Below are 20,074 nucleotides of genomic sequence, written 5' to 3'. Positions count from 1 at the left end.
TGCACAGGGACAAATCACGATAAAGACTCCTACAGATTTATTGCTAGCAAATGTCGCTTCTGTAAAAAAAAATCGGGCATATAGAAAAAGCCTGCTACGCGGCAAAGAAGACTCAATCGACACCTAACAAACAGAAACAGATTTCAGTTGAGGAAAACGATAATGACGTTTCCATGTTTGGGTTAGAGAGGGTATTGAGTGAACAGCCGAAAAAGCCTCCGATGATGGTTACTGTCAACATAGACAATAAACCAGTGAGTATGGAAGTTGATACGGGTGGAACAGTATCAGTAATGAGCTTACAGAGATTCAGAAAAATCTCGAAGAAAAAAGTTCAACCTACGAATTTAGTACTCCGGACATACAATGGAGAAAAAATTGTCCCAGCGGGATATGTCACTGTGAAAGTGGAGTACGGAAAACAAAAGTTGCACTTGAACTTATATTTGGTGAGGGAAAATTTAGACACGATTTTTGGCCGTGAATGGCTATACAAAATCAATCTAGACTGGAACTCTCTTAAGGCTGTGAGGACCGCTAATGACATGGATCTCAAAAAATTGTTGGATGATTATAAAGAAATTTTCGACAACAAATTGGGTGAGATAAATAACCATGAAGTGGAACTAAAGCTAAAACCAAATGTTACCCCAGAGTTTCGTAGAGCGAGAACTGTGCCCTTCGCATTAAAAGACCGGGTTGAAAAAGAAATAAAACGGCTTGAAAGAGAAGGCATTATCGAGCGAGTTGAAACTTCAGATTGAGCTACACCAGTTGTTCCCGTGGTGAAACTAGACGGATCCATAAGGTTATGTGCAGATTATTCTGTCACATTAAATCCTAAGCTAGAGGTGCCTCAGCATCCCTTACCAACGTTTGAGGAAATATTCTCATGTTTAAATGGGGGTAAACGATTTTCAAAATTGGATTTCAGTCATGCATATTTGCAAATGAAAGTGCACCCTGACAGTCAACGACTCCTAACCATAAACACTCATAAGGGGTTATACGCCTGTAAAAGATTGATGTACGGCCTAAATGCAGCTCCAGCAATATGGCAGAGGTACATTGATGGGCTATTCCAAGGAATAGATGGTGTAAAAGTTTTTATGGATGACGCCAGAGTGACCGGAACAAATGACGAGTCACATCTCAGGGCTTTGGAAAAATTTTTCAAAAAATGTCAGGAGCATGGGCTGAAGTTAAATTTGAAAAAGAACACATTTTTTCAAAAAGAAATAAATTTCTTAGGTCACGAAATTGATGAAAATGGCCTAAGTGAAACGAAGGAGAAAACTGAAGCAATTTTGAAAGTTCCCGCACCGAAAAACGTTCAGGAAATAAAAAGTTTTCTGGGCATGGAAATTTCTACGGGAAATTTTGTCCTAATCTGGCAACCATTGCCTATCCTCTCAATGAGCTGACAAAAAAGGACGTTCCGTGGCGTTGGTCTAAAAAGTGTGAGACCGCATTCAAGAAGATCAAAAAGGAAATTTGCTCAAAGCGAATCTTGATGCACTATGATCCTACACTACCTCTTACTCTTGCTTCGGATGCTTCTCCAGTGGGAATAGGAACAGTTCTATCACATGTCTTACCAGATGGAACAGAAAGACCAATTGCCTTCGCTTCTCGTACGCTGACGAAAACAGAACAGAGATACTCCCAGATTGACAAAGAAGCTTTGGCAATTATCTGGGCAGTAAAGAAATTTATGCTTTACTTGAAAGGCAGAAGATTTACTCTTATAACAGATCACAAGCCTTTGGTAGCGATATTCAGCTCGAAGAAAGGTCTACCAGTGTTGACGGCTACTCGACTTCTGCATTATGCCTTGATCTTATAAGCATATCAGTTCGATATCATCTATCGTAACACACAGAACCATGGTAATGCAGATTGTCTTTCCCGATTACCTTTAAAGTCGGAAGACTTAGTTGTCAAGGATGACATAGAACTCTTCCAGTTGAATCAAATCGAAACACTACCAGTGAAAGCTCAACATTTAGCAAAAGAGACACAAAATGATGAAGAGTTGGGTCCATTGCTGAGGAAATTGAAATTCGGTGAACCTTTAGGAGGGAAGGAAGCCGAGTACACCTTGCAGGACGGATGTATAATGCATGGCCAAAGAGTTTTTATTCCGAAGAAATTTAGAAATAAAATTCTTGATGAACTCCATCAAGGCCATCTGGGCATTGTTAAAATGAAAGCAATTGCTCGATCCTACGTCTACTGGAGGGACATTGATAGCGACATAGAAAAAGCTGCTAAAAACTGTCCAGATTGCTCCAGATTCAAGTCCGATCCGGTGAAAGCAAGGGTACACCATTGGGAATACCCGAGTGCTCCGTGGGAGAGAATTCACGTAGATTTTGCAGGTCCCATATTCGAGCATATGTTTTTGATCATAGTCGATGCTCATTCTAAATGGATGGAAGTATACCCGATGAAATCAGCAAACACGTTCAAGACAGTTGAATGCCTACGGGACTGTTTCGATTTGGACTGCCTTTAGTGTTAGTGAGTGACAATGGTCCTCAGTTCACATCACACGAGTTTGAAATATTCATGAGGAATAATGGAATAAAGCACAAAACGTGTGCTCCCTTCAAACCATCAAGCAACGGGCAGGCAGAGAGATACGTTCACACCTTAAAACAATCCCTTCGGGCGATGCAAAGATTTCCCGGAAACATCTACCAAAAAGTGAGCACGTTTCTGTTGAATTACAGAAAAGCGCCAAATGCGACTACCATGCAAAGCCCAGGAATGTTATTCCTAAAAAGAGAAATCCGAACTAGGATAGACCTAGTCTTGCCAAATATCAAGAACAGGGTTCAAGAAAGAATCAGAAATGGGGTCACAGACTTCTATGACCGAACTTTCAAGCCCGGAGATCGTGTGGCTGTGCGAGATTACAGATCCGCCAATAACAAGTGGAAGTTCGGAACTGTTCTCAACAAAGACAGAGTTCTGCACTACACTGTAGATGTAAATGGAACTCTCTTCCGACGTCACATCGACCAGATGAGAGCAGCTGGCAATCAAGTCCAGCCAAGCTTGGTGATACCCCGAGTTCCAGGCAAACTTTCATCAACTCCTGTCGCTGCTGACTCCGAAGTACAGATTGCTCCAGAAGAACAGACAACTCCGACAGAGATCAGTAGCGATCTACCAACACCAGCTAAGGCACCAGCGATGTCCAGTACTCCCGTTCCTTTGCGACGTTCCCAACGAACCAGGAAAGTTCCTGTCCGGTTGGATCTTTAAATTAGCGGGGAGAAATGTGGTGTCCTTATAAGAAATGACTAAAAGAACTAAACTGATAAGAACATACAACGCCACCTAGTGTTGTGTAAGGGGAACTAGTGAGTTCCACCTCGGACATCAAGTAGACAAGATGTCTAAATGTTCTGCTCTTTCCGCTTTATAAATTCTTCCTATCTATATGTATGTAATCTATCTAAGTCTAACGTAATAATAAATACTCATCAAAATAAATACCCATGTGTTATCCACTCGGCTAACAAAGTGTTAAAGAAAACACAACGCCAACGAATCGGTACATGCGGGAATGTGCGTGTACGTGTAGTGAAACCTGACGTGAAGTTTTTTTTTGTTTCTCTGTAATGCTTGTTATGTGTAGTGCTGCCATCTGCCATCAGTTTTTCTAACTATGAGTGAAGTGTTATGATTGAATGATTTATCGTTGTAGGACTGTTGCTCTTTGTGGTGAGACTTTTTAACGGGGAGATCGGCTCGCATTTGCGCCTTGAAGTTGGGAACCACAGAAAACCAACTTCAGCCGACCACCACTGTGGGGTTTGAACCCGGATCCTCGCATCGCGAGTCCGTCACTATAACCACTCGACCACCACAGCGGCATATAGCGGTGCATTACTTATTGTGCTGTTGTGGCTATCATGGTGTATCACGTATGTATTGTGGTGCATCGAGTACTATGCTGTATTTATGATGGCAGTTTACCGAAATCAGAGTGGGAAACTGGCAATTGAATGACTATTTTGCAGGCATTCGCATTAGTTGAGGAATATTTTGCTTTATAATTAAAGAAGATATGACGAGTAATTAGGTCCATTGGAGGAGTTGTTGGAGGGGATTGGATGCCAAAGGCATCAGGGGGCTTCGACCCCCCCCCCCCCAAGTAGGAATATAAAATCATGCACGTGTATGTATATAGAAAAATGTACATTATGAAAATTTAATTTTTGTCAAAACTCACCAATACCAGCGCCATAGGCAGCTGTAATATGCAGTGTAGTGAAAAAATATTGTTAAAGTTCCATTTTTTAAATGTGAAAACACATCACATTAAAAATATATAAAACACAAGTCACATTTAAAAAATGGAACTTTAAATATATATATATATATATATATTGCAATAATATTATTACACACTTGCAAGTCTCAATATTTTTGATGATCTCACACAGTCTCTCAATATATTTTATGATGATCATAAATTTCATGCATTATGCATAAAATATAATGCTGAAAACTTTGAAAAAGCGCACACAAAACCTACCCCCATTTTTTTCGATGTGAGGATAAATATCATCAAGAACTTCACTTAAATTTTTTGGATCTGAAACATTAATTTCGGGTAACAACATAAACAGAATGGTGACATCAGCAACTTCAGACAGATACTTCAACTGATCCTCAGTCTTTGCCTAATGGAACATACAGAGAAATGAGGCTCAAATACTCATAAAAGTGCAGACATTACTCATACTCATAAAACTAAGGCATTATGTGCAATACCAAAACTGTTATATACTTCAAGTACATAGAACTAATGTTTTCATACTCTGATGTATGAAATTTATCACCATAAGTAAATAAAAAACAAGTAGCAAAACTACAATTAATTTTAAAATATATTCCATGTTTTTACTTACATCTCTAAGAATTGGGATGAGGAAAGCACGAGCCAAAGCAATATTCTGTGATAAACACTGGTCAAACAATTTGAGCCGAGGACGCTCTAAATAAAACAGTAAATAATTCCTTTGTTATATATTTCAGTGCAAAATTGCTGAAAAAATTTTTACACTTTTAACATAAATTATTTCCTAAGTGAATATTAAATGTGTTCTAGCACATAATATTTGAGTAAACAGAGTATTCCATTATTCATTGTATCACACCATTCATATGTTAAAAACAAATAAAAAAAATCAATAGAAACTCTGAAGATATTTTGAAAAATTAATCAATTACAATCTTCTGGAATTTACGGAACATAATAACTATAATTACCAAGAGAGAGAGAAGGGAGGATGGGTAGATCATGCAATGGAGAAACTGGGCCAAATACCAGATTTCTTCAATCAAAAACTAGAATGTCTAGAAAACTTTTACTCTGATTCAGTGACTTGGTCTCTAAAGTCAAGGGCTAAAACTGCTTAGTGGCGATAAAATCAATTGTGCACACTTCATTCAGTTCGCCATTGAATTGCTAATTTATACAAGTATAATAGAAGTACACTATAAGAGTCTGCACAAGTAATTCATTTTTTATGCGTATGAATGCATCTGTGTTCTCAATACATATATATATCTACAATCTTGGATCAATCTCTGCTAAATTTAATATATGTACCTAACAAGACTCCTAGTTGCCATGGGCCACTTTAAAAACTCGCAAAGCAAGAGAAATGTCTAATATGGGTCAAAAACTGTACAGCTACAATAAATTTCTGAATCAGAATGCCTACTTCATTTCTATGGTTCACAAGGAATGTGTTTTTCCACATATTCATCCCTGTTTTGTTCCAAACTGCATTAGTGGGAAATAAATTTGAAGCCACACAAAAAAGTCAACCATAAGCTCAGAAGCATATGGAAACACTTTATTAAGCAACTTGTGAAATGGTGATATTTTGAGTGTCTCCTGGAAGGGACAAGATTTTTTGAATTTCTTCAACAACTCAGTAATAAGCTTTGTTTTTTCAAGCATTAGTCTGATGGAAGCCTACTGGAGTTGTGCTTGGTTCAAAAGAAAGTCTGATGGAAACAGGACACATCAGCACATCTTCACATCAAAGAAGCTTTAAGAAAGTGAGTGCCGATTATGGGAGCTCAAGGTAGCCACTACAGCAAAAAAATTTGAAAACCCCTTGCTTTATTAGACTGTTTAAACAATTCCCACATAACAATAGTCTATCAGAAAGTAGCAGAAACAAGGTCTTTCAGCATGTGGTTTGACTTTTTGTTTTTTTGTTCTATTGAAACAGTGGTCCTGCAAGTGTATATGTGACACAGAGTGCATAATTTTATCAAACATGTATTAATATAAGTTATATTTATAACACAATTAGTGTTATAAAATGTTGAAGTTTCGGGAAACTATTTTTATTTTCATAATAAGATTGTTCAACCAGTGGGAGTTTTTTCAATTCCTATTTGAAAAATGGTGTCAGGTTACACGGAAAAACACTTGTAAAATGGCGAAGCTTTTTTATCTCAAGTAGTACTATTCTCCCCTCCCCCCCCCATCAAATATGCAGAACAACAGAGGAAACGTGGTTGGTGGGGGTCCGTCCAAGTGACAGGTTGGCTACACCCATTAAGTGATCCTATTCTTTACTAATTTACACACTAAACTTCAGTACCTGTTCTTTTGTTACAGTATTGGCTTTTTTTTTCTTTTTCTGCTCACAGAACATATTTAGAAGTTCATTTTTCCTAATACAGTGAAACCTTGTTAAAATGACACTCGATGCAACGATATTTTTTCAAGTATCATTTGGAAATGTCTATACTCTGTTAATCTGCTGCCTCTCAATATAGCGATAGTCCCTCTACAGCAATATTTTTTCTTGGTTCGCAGAGTATAATTATATCAAGGTTTCACTGTATATATACTTTTCTCACTCATTTATAGGCGAAAAGAAGTGTTTATTGGCTCCAGAATGAATGCATAGCAACACTAACAGGTTATTAGGGATTATGCAACAGTTTTTTTTTTTTTTTTTTGGTTTTTTTTTCAAGTATCCAGGGACTGGATTGGCTGACATTTAATTTTCTATCTTATTATGGATTTAACTGTTTCAACATTTCTCGCCAGGATTTTTATTTCCATTTGATATGAAGTTTTTCCGAACAACATTCAGTTTACGTAGAGTTTCACAAGTGTTATAATACAGTAGACTCTCTGTGTGAACGGGATAAGTCCAGTGGCAAAGTTCTGGCGTTCATTCATTCAGTAGACTCTCTGTAATTCAACACGTGGATAACTTGACTATCTATTATTCCCTTGATTGGCCCAATATTAACTTCAAATAAGGGGAAACTCTCTAACTTGACACATGTTTGGCTTAACTCCGCTTAAGCTGAGTACGACTTTTGTCCCTTTACTAAGATTGGTTTTTATAATTGCCCGAGTTTTACCATTCTATGAATTTTTTGACATTGTCCGTGGGTACTTCGACAATCCTTTGTTTCTTTGTTCTATATGATGGGTTCCTTTTTTGAACTATGGGGGTGTTCATGTGAAGAATGAATGTTTGAACCCTCTTGGTTGTGGCGTTTCCAGGACAGGTCTTTCATTCTTTTCATGGTCAAAAGACGCGCAGATGAACCCTAAAGTGTGGTGTGATCCCTATTGGATGTTGACCATTTCAACATCCAATAGGGATAAAAATCTTATCTGTTGTAAGTTTTGATATTTTGTCTGTTGCAGAGAATGCTTTTGGCAGAACTCTGTTTCACGATTTCTTGGAAAAGGAGTAAAAGAAAAAAGAACCAAAGCCTGGTTATAGACGCTGAATATGTCATTTGGTTATCATTGTGAGTATCGACAGGCGTGAATGCAATGGCTCCACACGAACTTCATATATTAACTTTAAAATCAAAAGTTGAAATTTTCAAAAAACTGCAGTTTTAAATGCAGCTGAAATGATTGATTCTGCATGGGACTCAGGCATGAGTGCCACGATTCTGAACTGCTTCCGTCATGTTGGTTTTTGTTCCAAGTCTTTGGAGAATGATTATTTCTCCAAAGAAAATTAATTAATTAAAATAAAAAGATTTCTCCTGAAGATTCCTCCCAGATTAAGTGTGAAGAAAGCATAAATAGCACTATGTGTGATTGTATCGACGATGAATTTGTGAGTATTGACTCTGATCTTGTAACTTCAGGACTTTTAGCAGACGACGATATTCTAGAATCAATCACCTAAATCAAGTGCTTCATGTTTCGAACAAATAAAATCACAGAAAGTTCAGATGAAATATCTGCACCATCTCTCCATGATGCACTAAAAACTCTAGATGTGATATGTCACTTTCTACAGTCAGGAAAAAGCAACAATCACGGTATAAACTGAATAGTGTAGAAAATTTTTGTTCTCTTCGGAAAGAAAAACAAGCAAATATACTTGATTATTTTTCGTGAGGTAAATTTTTTTATACGTTTTGATTCCATTTTGAAATAACCCCAAATTAAAATTAATGAGAATTAGCATTTTATTTCATACAATTGTTAGAATGCATATAATTACATACACAAAAACGATAGAACAAAAATTTAGAGTGAAGCACCACTAACTCAACATCCACTTAAGTCGACATGTTTGGCGATACTTTTGGGGTGTCGAGTTACCGAAAATCTACTGTACTTGATAATCACACTCCCTTGCAAGTTTAAGGTTCCTCTTTCGCAGACGTTGCACGTGATATCATTTTGTGGTATCGCTAAAGGATCTTAGCACACTTTATCCAAACAGTTTGATGCAGTTTTCTAATGCATTCTTTTCAGTTTAATCAAATAGCTTTTTTATACAGGAAAAAACTGCAGTTTTAAAATAACTACAGTATAGGGTTATATATACACATTATGATAATGTACAAAAATATGTATGAATGTACTTTGAATTTTCTAGACAGTCGAAAATAACTGTTGTCAATGATTTCAATTACATAAATATTGATATTATATCATGAATAAATTTAAAATACGTGGAATTGGAAAATATCTTTGTTTTTATTCATGAAATAATCTATTTATACAACACGAAATAATTTATACTTCCCATATAAAAAACTGATTATAAAATGTATTGATTTTATATTTAAAATGTGTATATGGAAGGAAGCAATATAATAATCTATTCCATATACGCCCTTAATAATTTAAGAAAAGTTATAAATGCAAACGTTTCAGTAGTCTATTTGAACTTCGTTTCACTGGATAGCATGTTCCACAACGTGATGCATTTCCCAGAATTTTTTTTCTTTTGATGAAATTTACTTTCTTACATGATTTACTGACCAAATAAAAAGAAAAGCTAGCTATAGAAATGGAATACTTGGAAAATTTTAATTGAATTAATGATGACAACTACTTTTTAAGATTTATCTCATTGTAATGTCACATTCAGTTGGTCATATATAATTAACTTTTTACACTTCACATAAATTACATATGTTACTATACGATTCTATACACACATTTGAAAAAAAAACCACATACATACGCAGTTGTACCCGCTTATAAAGAAGTTGGAAAAAACAGGTAATGTATTCGTTACAAGTGAATTTCATTATATCTGTGCCTGCTTGAAAAAGGATGCAATTAAGCAAATAATATATTTTGCATGCACGATACACATGTTTCAGTAATCTAAGCATGCAACCATTCAATGCACTCCATCAATGCACTTTCAATGATTCCATTTTTATCCATCTAGTCATTTGACAGCAAAGGACTGACTCAGTTTTAAACTAAGCAGAGACCAATATACAACAGCCATCAAATAGAGTCGACTTCGTATCGTAGCATTCCTGATGTGGCCGTAACTCATTGTACATTGTGTTTCCACACACCAAGACAAACTATATGGAATGAGCACTGCATATCGGAGCCTGTAGAAGTCGAATCGATGAAACCCATCGTGACGCAAGGGCATCAATGAGGCATCTATCCCCAAATGTTGGTTCCAAGCTTGCCAATGTACACAATTTGGAGGAGGACTATAGTCAGGATCCAACAAGACACAGACGTCAAGGGGGAAGCAACAGGTCTTCCATGACGAAGATCTCATCACCACTGCTCAAGGATTGGTAAAAGCTTGACGAATATCTTCATCATTCCCACTTGACCGGTTAATAATGATGAGATTGTCAGGGGTCAGCACGGATCATGGCCTCAAAACTAGTGAAAATAATGACCAAAATGTTTAAAAAAGTGAGCAAATAGTGACCAAAATGTTTAAAAAGTGACCAAATAGTGACCAAAATATTTTTAAAAAGAGACCAAATGGACAATGAAGTTTGATTATTACCAAATTGAATGAATTGAAATTGAATTTAGTTTTAACTTTGCATTTCAATAGAACTCATTGAAATTGCTTTTTTTTTTTTACATAATAGTGTGAAATAATTAAATCAAACTCAAACGCATTCTGCTAACCAGAAAAGTTTTGAATAACTTATCAAATTTATCAACAACTATGTGTGAGAGAATAACTACATTATATCCTTTCTGAGTAACAGTAGCAATGCCTTCCCCCATGTTGCTTTCCACAACCCATCTTAAAATTAATTTAAGCAGGAAAAACTTCAAAACGGGAAAAAGTTTTCACATTCAAAGAAGGGAAAAAAATGAAATAACACAAAATTTGATGAGAGAATTTGTCCCATCTACATTCCAGTGGATTTTTCATTCATGTTATGGCATGAATGACAGTATACAAAATGTACTCAAAATTTTTTACTTCGTTTACAACGTTTTAATAACTTCCGAAGTCTAAAAATGGGATTTTTTTTACACAACGCCAAGAATGGAGAGCAAGATGTCGATATTAAGTCATAATCAGTATCGTGAAGATGCTCTAAATTAAGTTACGGCCAGAAGCGAATAAAGGGCAGTTGACGGCCCGGGCATAAAAAAAATTAATATTAGGCCCTTTAAATTAGGAAAAAAGTGTAAAGTAGGGGCCAAAGGCGCGCTCGGTGTGCCCACCGTTAAATCCGCCTCTATTTACGGCTAGAATGCATTAACTGAGTTTTTATCAGCCTGATGACCAATTTTCATCTGATTTGGAAACCCTTGTGTTAAACTAAATGTTGAATTGCTGGATTCTGTAATCTTTCCATAAATAGTTCTCCTCTCGATCAAATTTGGGGCAACGATTTCTTGCTGAGATTTAAATCCAGTTAGAAAAATAGTATGAATTTTATTTGTAGATAGAGATCGCGATTTTCAATCGGATAATTTTTTTTATTTTAAGTAAATTCAAAATACCTGCGAGCTTCTATAACCTTGGCCAGCTACAAGAGTATTCTCCGAAGCGTATTAATATGCTTAATACGTATTAATAATACGTGTCTTTAATACGCGTTTTGGCATTCTCCCGCTGCACGTAAGTTAGCTTCTGCACGGGCTCTCTTAAATCGTCATTTCCAATAAGTAAAAAAAATTAACAAAAGTAACGATAGAACAAACAAATGTAACTTGCTCTATGCTCCAAGAAAGGAATTCGGCCCTTAGGACTAAAACTTTTTAAAACAAATAAAATAAAGGATCAATTTTAAAATAAGATGAAAATGAAAGAACGAGTGAGCACGTGGGGAAATAAGAAAGAATGGTAGTGGGGCGGGGGATTCTTTGTTGTAAGTATACGCCTTTTATGCTAGTTTTTTTCCCGACCGGCTTTTCCATGAAATGACAATTCTTTAAGCAAGGAACTATCTTTCCAAGCGCCTTGAAATCAAGTTATGCTGACGTCACACGGTATGCTCCCGGAAAGATAACACGCCTCCTTTGATCGTAGTTCAATGAAGGGAGGGAGAAAATTAGCGATATTGAACCGGTAAAGTGTTCCTCCTTGAAGAAAAGAAAAACACTGACAATAGAAAAGCGTGCGAGACCGAGGTTTTTTTGCTAAAAAAGTGGAAAAAGTGACCTGGGCCTGAAAATACGTAATAAAAGTGACCACTTTCTAAAAAAGTGACTTTTAGGGAAAAAAGTGACCCGTGCCGAGCCCTGGATTGTGAACTAGTTCAAATCTTTATAAAACCCAGCAGCGATTCAAACGAAGTCCAGCTGAATTGATAGAGGCACATTTTCCATAAAATTTGTTTCTTTAAAAACAAAATTAAGCATTATAGAGAGAGTTGAATGGTTCAAGTTGACAATGAAAACTTGGTTACACAAATGCAAGTCATGTTCCCTTTAAAAAAATCTTGCCACAGCAAGAAACAAAGACCCATAACATCTAAATTACATCCACAACAATATTCATTGAATGCCAGTTTCTCACTTCTGGAGATAGATGACAGCAGTTGTACACTTAACATGTATGACCCCTTAGGTCTCACAAAAATTAAGTATCTGAAATAGCCACCTCCTCAAAGGTAGAGTGTTACGAGCCCACGGGCAACATGATTTCTTTTTTAGCCTGCCCCCCACCCTGCTAAAAATGTCTGCCTACCAATTTGCATGCTTACTCTCGAAATACTTAATCATATCTCATTTTCATAAAACCCCATTCTGCAGTTGAGGTATCCATGCCATGCCTGAGTGGGGGCCCATGCATTAAGTTGGCCTTGGGTAAAACAGTAGTAAATTGCCTCTATGGCAAACTGATTAGGTTTGCATTTGAAAGCGAAGTAGTTTTCCAAATATTGAGCGTATAACATACTTACCATTTTGACTGAATTTCAGGAAATTATACATCTCTGGATATAATGTAGCTCTTGGAAAGTTTCCAACCTGAAAATGCAAAAGACATGATGTAATAAATATCAATATCAGTGAAAAACTATCATGAATGCAAAAAGTAGCCTTTCAAATTATGAACAAATTCAGTTCCTAATAAAGTTCATAAATCTGATGTGTGAATTCACACAATTTTATTGCCGTGAAAATAAGAGCTGGCATGAAAATAAGAACATCCACCCAAGCATTTTCAATAAACATCTATCATATTAATTTCAAAATGGAGTGCTGCAAACATTTAGGGTGATTGGCCAGGTGTGATGCAAGATATTTTTTGACAAGAAAAAAGAAAAGAAAATTATAAACGAAGTAGCAAATTAATCCTAATCAATGCATACATACGTCTCGAAATTAGTGAGTGACGAAATTTAACAGGGCTTTGACGGGACATTCAAAGTTTTAATCTCTTTCCCAAAAGAGCAACAAATTCAAAAGTTTGAGATCCCTTAAAATCACAGGAATAAAAGTTTCACCATTTCACAAATGAAGGGGTTAGTGATGATTATATAAGAAAAAACATTCTGATGGAATAACCAGTCTTATGCAATACACTATGCAATCCTATTTAATTCCTGTTTGCCACTAAATCTTGACTTTGACTCTCGAACTATCCAAAGCTTTGTCAATCAACCGCGTGAAAGATTCAGACATTGTAATGCAGATAGCAACCCTGTATGCAACCTTCGTTTCTTTAAAAACTCTGGCCAAATTTCAACTAGTTTTGAATGGCTACAGGCATGGTTTATCAATAAAAATTAACATGAATTTGCTTTTCAGTTCTATATTTATGAATTCTTGAGAAACCTTATGAATCTCAGGTAGAACAGAACATAACCTACATAGGACCCAAATATTTGTTACATTTCTGAGATAATCCCCTTTCTCACTTAAAATATTTTCCTATTTACGATATCGAAGAAATGAAATAAAATCTACAATTTTTTGTCAATATCAAAGAATACAGTCAACGCACATTTTAATGACTATGTTATTGCGATTGTTCCATTATAAATGTGTGACAGTTGCATTACAGATCCCCTCAATTTCTTGAGATAAGAGTTTTCCTAAAATCCAAAATGAGGAGAAAAGGACGGAAAGGTTCTGGCCATGACATAAGAATGTTGTCCAATAAATATTCATAATGAATCAATTTTCTTCAGATAAGGGAATATAAAAGCAAATAGACTTATAACACACTGAAAACATGAGCACCTTCTTACTTATATTCATCCAACATGTCTATCAAATAAGCACTACACTATACCCTTGGACCTTAAATTGCACATGAAGTGCTTGCATGCAATTAGTAAATACAGTTTCATCGTTATTTTCTAACCTGATACATTTTCATTACTACCGCATACACTACAACAAAATAAATTATGTAATTTTCTTTTCCATCCAAATATAGAATATTCTTAAGAAGCTCATTTTTTCGATGTTCGTATATAATGACTTCCTGATAAAGCATCCGTTTTTCATACAACACTGGGGTCATTATAACAAGCGTCGACTGTACATTTAATATCCAATATCCAAAACAAGTATTGCACATACTCTGACTAATTCCTTCTTCAGGAAAGATGTGTCATACAATTGCACATATCTTGATTTGAGACATTGATATATTTGTTGAGAAATAACTATTTCACCAGGACTACAAAGTTCTTCTGCATCTCGAACTTCAAGTGTAACTCCTCCAGCAATGACAAACAGCAAAAATTCACTAGGTGATCCCATGATATGTAATTCGGCCTCACCTACAGCGATTCCTGATAAATTATGCAGTATTGAAGAAAAATATTTTAAAAGATCATTGAGAAAATAACTAAAATAAATTATGTAGTACAGTAGTACCTTGACTTATAAGAGTAAATTGTTTTTGGAACAGGGTAAGCTAATTTTAATTGTGATTAAAATCCTGATTTAAATTGCTTGCCTTTTTAAAAAAAATATTAATTTAAATCATGAAATTCAAATTTCATTTTTCCTTTGTATTAACTTGAATGATATTGAAGTATAAGTAAACCAGTATGGTAAAAATGTTATTCTTGTTAAGTAAAAACTCAAACCAGGTCTGAAACTATGTAGTTTAAAACACAACCAGACTTCTTCTTGTAATTGTAAATTCTTGATTAAAAGAAATATAGAGGATCTGGTAAATATAGAGCTAAACCTAATCCCTAGATGCAGCGCAGAAAGATAGCTGTTCTATTTCTAGATTCTGTGCATGGAAAAATTATAGAAAATTATAGGGAGCAAAACTTAGATATAACTGCACAAAGAGTATTTGCTATGCATTACAATGAGACACTAGGTTTCCCTGGTGAAAAATAGACAAATTTAGTTTTTGTATGAAGCCTTAAATTCTGTGCCCTAATTGCTGATTCAAAATAATAAGAGATGTTGTACCAACATAAACATTATAGGACTTGAAATTTTATTACAAAAAGTTGTTTTATATAAAAAAAAAGTAGAGTTTGCTCATTCTTTTTCCAAATCGGTGAAAGAATAAAAATATGTAAATTATTAAGCAACATCATTCAAGTCTGAAACACATCATAATAAATGCATTCATCAATTACACAAGAAACAATCTTGTCAAAAGAATATGGTTTTTCATTTAGGACCGTTCAAGTATTACATCATCATCGATGGGAGGGGGGGGGTTCCGATTTGCTGACTTTTGATAACAAGGGGGGGGGTTTGGATAATGCTTACGTCATCAACCACTCTTTATGAAAATTTGAGTTAGGATTCAGAGGGGCAGAGCTGATGACTAAATCTTGCTGACAACGGGGGGGGGGGGGGGGGGGTCGTCAAAAATGGCAAAAAATTTACTTACGTAATACTTGAACGGCCCCTTTAGTTGATGCTCAATGACCCTTTGGTTGTACATCGAGTGACTCAAGAAACCTGCACCATATTTGATACTGAGTCGCCACCAGGCATTCACTTTAGAAGGGGCTCCCTCATGAATAAAAGCACTTTACAAGAAAAATTTTTATCCATGAAGTTAATTTGGGACTCAACAACCTTTCATGCTATATAAATGCAGATTTTGGTGTTCATATTTCTTGCTCATATTTTGTTTATTGCTTGTTTGTTAGTTTAATTATTGATGCTAAATTAAATTTCAGGGATTAGGTGAAAAAATATGCATTCTTAATGATTAACAAGATTTGCTTTAATTAATAAGCAGTCAGTTTATTTAAATAATGAAAAATTATCAAATTATTTTAAATTGCTTTTTTTATTTTTAAAAATTTTTCTTTTAGAAGTTATTTGCATTCAAAAATTGGCATCTCAAAGAAAATTTTCCCATAAAAAAAACAATACAGACCTCCAAAAGTTTATTCCATGCTCCTAAAATATTAATATACTTGCAGTAAAATCAATTCAACTACAGGAATTAAATTTGGAGAACAGGTTGGTACTGACAGGGAAAGGTGAGCCTTCAAAACGTTTTGAAAAACTACCACTGATTCTACTCATTTCAATATGCACAAAAATATAAAAAATTCCGGTGGAATTATAGGTAAGTAAAAAAAAATTTTTAATATTAATGTTTTGAATGTAAATTAGAAACCAAGAATGACCAAAAATTCCACAACCCTATAATATTAGAATGACATTCAAACAACACACGATCACATACAGCACAGAAAAAGAAAAAAATAGACTAGTTTCTAGAACAAAGAAGCTGGAGGACAGAAAGGAAAAGAACTTTTTCATAGATATTGCCAAGATGCGCAGAGGGCAATAAAGAGCCAACTGTTATCATTTTAGATAATTTTCTGCACCTTTAATAACTGCATTCTGCCGCTAATTTTTTTTCCATTTTTATGTGTTTCTAGGTGAGATGAATGTGCTTGAATTTTTTCATAATTTTTTGAAAACAACACCTTGGGACCCTTTCCTTGTGTATTAACTTATGAGCATGACAATCAATATCAACGACGTCTTTCATACGTGTCACCAAAAACTTTTTTTTTTTCCGAATTCTTAAAAATCCTACCCATCACTTCTGACATCTTTGCTTCCTGACCTAATTCTTCTAGTAATCTCATATGCCTAGGAAATATGGGAACCCATAGCCTCTCTAATATAGACAAGTTAGAATCCATTCAAAATAAATCTGCTTGCTTCATTTCATATAAACTACTGATCTTCCTCTCACTGCCTCCATTTCTGAACTTAAGGGCCAATTCAATATCCAACTGCTTTCTAGTCATAGATACATCTTTCCATTAACTTCCTTATTCAAAATCTTCCATGTTGTTTCTCATAGACACATGTTCTAACTCAGTTTCCTAAACGTTCCATTCCATCGCCCTCTACATCAGAAATTTTTTTCTCTCATCGCCCCCCCCCCCCCAACTCAAGTGAACCTATAAGATCCTATGTTAAGTCTGTAACTTTTATCACTCCCCACCCCAGATCATTCCATTGCCCACCAGGGGGACAATATTGCCCACTTTGGGAAACACTGTTCTAATCCAACCTTCCCACTTTTCCAATACAATCAATCATTCCAGAAAATTGCAACCCATTTTTGCATCCACAGATTGTTTCAAATTTAGAAATTTAGTTTCTTACTTTGAACAACAACCAATTGAAACAACCTCCCATCAAAAATGATTGATTGTGAAACAGATTCCGATTTAATTTGTAACCTACACCATCATCTCTATAATATTTCACCACCGCATTCTCTCGTATAGGCCTTGGTCAAACAATGTTGTACGAATAAATAAATAAATCTCCATGTATGGAGTATGTAAAGACAATATGGTGGTATGTGGGTTTTCATTGAAAAATTAGGATAATCAATTCATGCAAAAGAATTCCTTTCAACAAAAGCAGCTTACAAGACAATAATAATGAAGATAACTCCAAAAAAACAATTTTTTCAAATATTTTATCCTCACCAATTTTGACTTTCATATTTTTAAGGGTATCAGTCATTGGAGGATGTGCCTGGATGAATACAGCACAGTTATAGGCTTGCTCAATTAATTCCGCTAATGTGGTTGATTTTCTGTTGCTTTGTTCCCAGATCACCAAATATGCATCACCTGAAAAGTGAGGTTTTGTGTGAATATAAATACAGCAATATATATTCCAACATGCTTTGAATGTGGAGAGAGTGAGATGGCTTTTATGCCACGGTGGTGAACTCTGGAAGGAAAGTGATCTGATCTCTGCCAGGAAGTTGAATGGGCGTCCGGGTTTGCAAGAGGACCTAGGTTCAATTCCCAACAGAGACCAGATGCTTTTCTTTCCGAGTTCACCCCGGCATAATATCCAGAAAAAGGCCTATTTCCTTGATGCATTGGGCTGGGGGGAAAAAACTCTCTTGTATGATATGTAACTTTCTGTGGAAAATACACATTTTTCGAATTCTAGCAAAATCAGTGGATTATTGCTAAGACAATAATGATAATCAACAAAGAATTGTTTAGTTGGCCCATAATACCTAAAAGAGCCCATGTTGATTTGAGAGGCAACAATATAAGCTGGAGATGTGCTGTTAAAGATGGAATCTTTGCAGAATCCTAAGGCTTGTATGCATGACCTCTTCTATTTTTTACAGGCTAGTCACAGCTTGGTTTTCATTCTTCAATTAATTTCAACCCACCTGGGCATTTAAATTTTTGTTTTAACAGATTTCAAGGCATACTTTTTTAAAGACTAGACTGCAGCCACAAGGCAAGTTATATTTTATGAAGCTACCTTATCGAAATAACTTTTTTCCCTGAACATTTATAATGCATTGTACAGGAATAACTCCATGTTTAATTGCAATATTCACCAGACAGGTGTTTCTCCCCCATCCCCAATTTAATCCCAATTAACTGATACTTGTGTCTAAAATTGCATCCAGACTTATGCGAACTGAACTCAAGATGTGGAAGTTTGTCCCAACTGTCACATTACTTCAGGGATGCAAGTGCCCCCCATCCATTTTGGAGCAGGACTAAAAACATGTCCTGCGTAAGTTGTTTGGAACTGTGTTGCGAGCCACTTAAATGATCTGGTTTAGCGCCCCAGGTCATATAAGTGATCTATAAACAGGGTATGCCGATTTAAATCTGCTTGATTTTTTTTTTAAATCATTAATTTAGATCACAAAATTTAAATTTTGTTTTTTTCTTTACATAACTTTAATGATATTGAAGTAAAAATAACCTGGTATTGTATGCATGCTACTGATATGTGATAAAGTTCTTAATTAACAGAAGCATAAAAGAGATCTTTGGGATAAATATAAAGACGAACTTAATCCCTAGATACAGTGCAGAAAGAAACCTGCTCTATTTCTAGATTTTGTGCATGGAAAAAAATTGCAGGAAAAATATAGGAACTTGAACTTAGCTAAACCACGCTAAGCATTTTCAGTGCATCACAATGTGGCCCTAGGGTTTCCCTGATTAAAAAACAGAGGAATTATTTTTTGTATAAAGATTTGAGTTCTATGCCCTAATTGTTGATTCAAAATAATAGTAGATGTTATACCAACATAAATATCATCGGGCTTTCAACTTTACTTTTTGCATTAAAATTTTGAGTTTGATCGTTTTTTTACCAAAACTCATTAAATCTGTGAAAGAATAAAAATGTGCAAATTATTAAGCAACATCATGCAAGTCAGAAACACATCTATTAATTGCGCAAGAAACAATCTTGTCAATAGAATTTGTTTTATTTAGTCGATGCTGAATGACTTTTTGGTTATACATCGATAAAAGCACTTTTCTCTAAAAAAAAAAATTTTAATCCATGAAGTTAAACTGGGCTCAACAATCTTTCATTACATAAATACAAATTTTTGGTGCTCATATTTTTTGCTTGTAGTTCATTTGTAGTTTACTCATTAATACTTAATTAAATTTGAGCAATTAGGAGAAAAAAAGCAATTAGGTGATATGAAAATATGGATTCTTAATGATTAACCAGATTTATTTTAATTAATAAGCATTCAGTTAATTTTAATCACAAAAATCTGATTTTATTCAAAAAATCAGATTGTTTTGATTTTTTTTTAAATCATGATTTTTTCATACTCTGTCTACTACTACTTCACCGTCGATGGTCGCCCCAGGCTCAGTAGGTAAAGAACTTGCTTCTGATGTTCTGTGCCCGGATTCGAACCCATGGACCTTGATGATAACCATCGTAGTGGAAGACGAGCATCTTTACCACTGCGCCACTTGGGCGGGTCATACTCTGTCTGTAAATGTAAGTGATCTGGTGATGTGCTGCTTAGTTCATTTTTACAAAATTAGGTTTCAGGTCGTGGCCACATCATATGACCAT

General features: G+C 35.3%; 1 protein-coding gene across 3 annotated transcripts in view; it reads right to left on the bottom strand.

Moving 5' to 3' along the window:
- Nucleotides 1-20,074, bottom strand: part of LOC149086469 (adenylate cyclase type 10-like) — a 128,653-nt gene that overhangs the window by 90,984 nt on the left and 17,595 nt on the right. For all 3 annotated transcript variants that reach the window (XM_089255700.1, XM_089255704.1, XM_089255708.1), the window contains 5 exons: nucleotides 17,686-17,832; nucleotides 14,312-14,526; nucleotides 12,682-12,748; nucleotides 4,929-5,014; nucleotides 4,553-4,700 (listed from right to left, as the gene is read on the bottom strand). In XM_089255700.1, coding sequence (XP_089111826.1) covers nucleotides 4,553-4,700; nucleotides 4,929-5,014; nucleotides 12,682-12,748; nucleotides 14,312-14,526; nucleotides 17,686-17,832 — 663 coding nt within the window. The remainder of the gene's footprint in view (nucleotides 1-4,552; nucleotides 4,701-4,928; nucleotides 5,015-12,681; nucleotides 12,749-14,311; nucleotides 14,527-17,685; nucleotides 17,833-20,074) is intronic.

The sequence above is a fragment of the Pholcus phalangioides genome, unplaced genomic scaffold, assembly GCF_987345545.1.
Source record: "Pholcus phalangioides strain wild (caught in Gottingen) unplaced genomic scaffold, Ppha-v1.0 ptg000004l_1, whole genome shotgun sequence".
NCBI classification, from domain to species: domain Eukaryota; kingdom Metazoa; phylum Arthropoda; class Arachnida; order Araneae; family Pholcidae; genus Pholcus; species Pholcus phalangioides.
The sequence above is the reverse complement of the archived record's forward strand: the minus strand, read 5'-3'. Positions and strand labels throughout refer to the sequence as shown.